Source organism: Atta cephalotes (genome assembly GCF_000143395.1).
Source record: "Atta cephalotes unplaced genomic scaffold scaffold00003, whole genome shotgun sequence".
Classification (NCBI taxonomy): Eukaryota; Metazoa; Arthropoda; class Insecta; order Hymenoptera; family Formicidae; genus Atta; species Atta cephalotes.
Genome location: NW_012130067.1, coordinates 1254970 through 1259701, shown reverse-complemented (window position 1 = coordinate 1259701; position 4732 = coordinate 1254970). Strand labels below are relative to the sequence as shown.

The 4732-nt window shown below is 30.8% G+C and overlaps 1 protein-coding gene across 1 annotated transcript in view; it reads right to left on the bottom strand.

The window, feature by feature from the left end:
• LOC105625010 (cysteine--tRNA ligase, cytoplasmic) overlaps positions 1 to 3630 on the bottom strand; it is a 7497-nt gene extending 3867 nt beyond the window's left edge. Inside the window, exons 1-5 of the mRNA XM_012206354.1 lie at positions 3452 to 3630; positions 1963 to 2305; positions 1689 to 1829; positions 1397 to 1607; positions 687 to 1162 (exon numbers count right to left, since the gene is read on the bottom strand). Of these exons, the coding sequence (XP_012061744.1) occupies positions 687 to 1162; positions 1397 to 1607; positions 1689 to 1829; positions 1963 to 2305; positions 3452 to 3630 (1350 nt within the window). The remainder of the gene's footprint in view (positions 1 to 686; positions 1163 to 1396; positions 1608 to 1688; positions 1830 to 1962; positions 2306 to 3451) is intronic.
• Positions 3631 to 4732: the final 1102 nt, after the last annotated feature.

Here is a 4732-nt window from a genome sequence, read left to right as displayed (position 1 = left end):
ATTCTCTCTCTCTCTCTCTCTCTCTCTCTCTCTCTCTCTTTCTCTAAAAGTAAAATTTATACTTAAAGAAGCCGTTTGATTTTGGAATGTCAAAAAACGATTTTCATAAATTCGATTTTTTCTCTAGAAACGATTAATAATGCTCAATCAATTTCAATTCATATTTTTTCACTTTAAAGTTCCCGAATAGTCATATTGAATCATGACATCAAAAACGAGAAATGAACATTAATTTTTGCCATTTGTAAATAAAGACTATGTTTAACTTTCCTAAAAATCGATAAATAATCATGGTATTTCTATGTTAGCATACGTAATTCTATTATGACCAACATGATCTTGAAATGCTTCGCAATTGGTCAAAATTCGCCCATCTCCATTCCATGCTTTATCTTTCTGACTCCACTAAATTTTTAAATAATAGTAATAATAACAAGTTATTTTTGAGAATCAGTTTTTTTAAACAAATAATCAATTATACCATCACACTACTCAGTTTCTTTTTATAAAAGCGTGTGAAGAATTATTGAGCTCAGTGTGAGCTTGAGTGTGCGATCGCGTGTGCGAGTATAAAAGTGTCACACGAGCAATGAATTCGCGACGCCTATAGCGAACATAATATAATTTTAAATCTATAATATCGTACCAAAATATTTTATGATATGATAAGAAAATCTTATACTCACGTTAAGAAATTTTTCATATTGTACAGCCATATTCATAGTATTATCACTATAATCTAAAGTGTCTTTCCATGAATGCAGAAGAAAAGCAAGTCTGAGTTGCCTACTTGTATATTTCTTTAAAGCGTCTTGTATCGTTACAAAGTTCTTTAGCGATTTGGACATCTTGCAGCCAGCTATAGTCAAGTGGCCAGAGTGCAGGAAATATCTAACCCAATGTGAGTTATTGAAACATGCTTCTGCTTGCGCAAGTTCATTATCGTGATGAGGAAATTTAAGGTCTACTCCGCCTGTATGGATATCTAAACTTTCTCCACAAATTGCAGACGCCATGACCGAGCATTCAATATGCCATCCTGGACGTCCTCTGCCCCAAGGACTTTCCCACCAGGGTTCACCTGCCTTTGAACATTTCCAAAGCGCAAAATCTGTTACCGATCTCTTTTCAGAGAGTTTATCTGCTGTAGTACTCAAATCGCCTTATTAAAATATAGAAAAAAGAAATCAGTTAATTTAGTTTTTTTTAAATAAATTTTTTTAACCAAATATATGATAGATAATGCGTTCAGCAAAGAAAACTGATCACTGAGTGCTCAGTTTTTTAGTTCTTATCTTTCTTCCCTGAATCTAAGTATAAAAACCAATTATATGAAAAAATCACTGAGTGTTCATTGATCAGTTTTATCTACTAAACGTAATTAACTCAAATTTACCTTCTCCCTCTTCTAAACTTGATGTATCGCCATATGCTTCCGGTACAAGCTTGGCATAAGAATGTTTCTCTTGTTTATCAAATTTGTCTACATCAAAGTATACCGATCCATTACTTTCGTAAGCATATCCATTATCTATTATTTGTTGTATAAATGCTATTATCTCCCCTACATATTCGCTAACTCTTGTGAGTACGTTTGGTTTTAATATCTAAAAGATTTGTGAAATAATTATAATTATAAATCAGATTAGAGAGTCTTAAAAATATCAATAAAAAAATTCAAATCTTACATTTAAAGCATCCATATCTTTATGAAATTCAGCTTCCCAATGTTTCGATATTTTATTAAATATGGAATGTTCCGTAATTGTGCTACCTTTGATTTTGTCTAACCAGTCGGCTAAAGGATCTTTAGCCTCTTTCAATAATGTCTGTACAGTTAAATACATTTTATTTAGCCCTACTAACTTTGCTTCTTAAATATTTTTTTATGTCAATTGTTTTCGAAATATTTGAGCATTTCCAAACTTTTTGAAGACCATGTATATCTTAAGCAATACTTACGTCTTGAAACTTTGCAATCTTCCTTTCATCCTTCTCTTTCACTGCCTTCTGCAGATCTTCGATAGCTCTTGTTATTTTATACAACATTTGTTCTAACATGCATTTCTTATCGGCACTACTTGTAGTTCTTACAACATTTTCAAAGTTAAACATTACTTCTTTAACATCATCTAATATACTATTAAGGCTGTGATTTTCTTCCACATATTTTTCATACAGATAATGCTGCCTTGCTCTTTTTATGATTTTATCATCTATATCAGTAATATTCATCACGTATAAGATATCATATCCAAAATAATCTGACAGTACACGACGCAGAATATCAAAAGATATATATGATCTGTAAAAAACATATATGATCTGCAAAAAACATACATATATGTATATGCTCGGAAAAACACTCAATAAATATACTGAATTTAAATATACTGAATTTAAATATACTGAAGGAGGGAAGAGATAAACCTGATAATCTTCAAGTTTCAGCTGTAGCTTATTAATTAAAAAATTATTAACAAAAAGAAAATTAATAAATCTCACTTATATATTTAAAAAGTAAATAAGGAATTAATTCTATTCTTAATTATTTTAATTTCTTTGATCAAATATGATATTCAATCATATTCACTGTCAGTATATTTTTACTTGTTAAAGAATCTTACTTTATATTATTTAACATGCATCTACAAGAGTTTATTAATTATGTAATATACAATCTTGACTGTTTATATATAGAATATTATTATTATGCAAAAAAAAGAATAATTCATAGCAAAATTAATTTTTAAGAAATCTTTGAATAGAAACCCATGTGGAATCTCATTTTGAGTGGAATGTATAGGCCTGCGTGTAGTGGATTTCATCTTCCTTATAGGAGGAACTCCAATATTAAAAAACTAGACACATAGATTTAGATTGAATCTAGTTTTACATGGAAAGTTGTAAACCCATGTGAAACTTACTTTGTATGAGTTTATAATTTTCTATGTAAAATAAAGTTCAACCTAAACTTGTGTCCAGTTTTTATTAGTAGAAGAGAAGGAAGTGAAACTCACTATTTCTCCACACATATATTTTATAATGAGTAAAAGCGAGATTTCACACAGGTTTATAATTTTCCAAGCAAAAATATACATACATTATCATTTAAAATAGAAAGAATAATTCAAAAAGAATAATTAACTTTGATAATTAATAACTTTTTATCAAATAACAAGCAATGGCTATAACCTGTTGAAAGTCACTCAAAATTGTGATCTTGACAATATATGTCATTATAGTAAGGTATCCTCTATTCAGTAGAATATTTATCAGACACTTAAAATACTTCAGATATATGTACAATTGTATAATAAATATATTACCAAATAAAAATACTATCAAAAAATATGTCAAGTAAAACTATTTCATTATAAAAAACCTATTATCAAATAAGAGAAAGAAAGAGTAAGAGATGTTTAAGCGTACTATTTAATGATATCAATACCTTGCATGACCCATGTGAGATGCATCATAGACAGTAGGTCCACAACTGTACCACAAAACATGATTTCCAAACTGCGGGACAAATACCTCCTTCTCTCTAGTCAAACTGTTGTACAATCGCAGTACCGTGGCATCCTTTCTATCTGGTAAATGCCAAGCTGGTTGCATTCTCTTGGCCATTTCTAATTCGAAAGAATACAGAGCATCACTTCTTTAGTCAAAAATAGATTTTTCGTATAGATTAATCAAAACATTTCTTTTAATAATTCAAAAGACTCCGAGCATGTACTTTATCAAAATATTTAGGAAATCTTTTGAGTGAACAAATTCAATTGCTTATTATTAATTTACAATTTACCTTTCAATGTAGTCTTCTAAAATCTAGTTGGGGAAGTTTCAAGAGTCTGAAAAATCAAACCGAATGGGAAACCTATTTGATAACACGTGTCCTAGAAAGCAACACTCAGGTATTTCGATGACGTTACTGGGAAGAAAGAATACATCAGTCAGATAGAATCAGGGGAGGGTGGAACGGATCCACCAGAAATCATTTTCAGTTTACAATTGATAACAAGCGAAATAAATAACTTCTTTAAAATATAAGTTAATATTTAATATTTGCAGACGAAAACATATGTTCGCAAATATTAAATAATTTTTCGGACATATGTCTACGTGCCTAGGCCTATTGCATACTGGAGCGACGAACGATATCCAATGAGAGCTCATTTTTACATCGTCATATCGAGAAAAAACAGAGCTTTCATTGGATACGTTCGTCGCTCATCACATTGTGTCCTCAAAAAGGATTGGACATCGTTTAGACAATTTCTGATTGGTCCGTCATATTTTTCAGACTATTAAAATAAAATGAGATAGATGCATAAAATAGAATGCGTGTGTATCTGATTCTATGTTTGTGTTTCAAATTTATTGCCAGCTAGTCACAGCCAATGGCTGCTTTCAGGAGAGAAAACTAACTAGTCAATACTTAGTGATACTTTAATATGATTGGTTCTTGCTATATATCAAATTCGCGCTAACATCGTAAATTTCGGCTTGAATTACTAGTCACACCACACACACACACACACACACACACACACACACACACACACACACACACACACACACACACACACACACACACACACACACACACACACACACACACTACTACTACGTTACGTTACGTAGTACGTACGTACGTAGTAGTTAGTAGTTACGTTACGTTAACGTTAAGTAAGTAAGTAGTAGTATAGTTAGTTAGTAGTTATTAGTT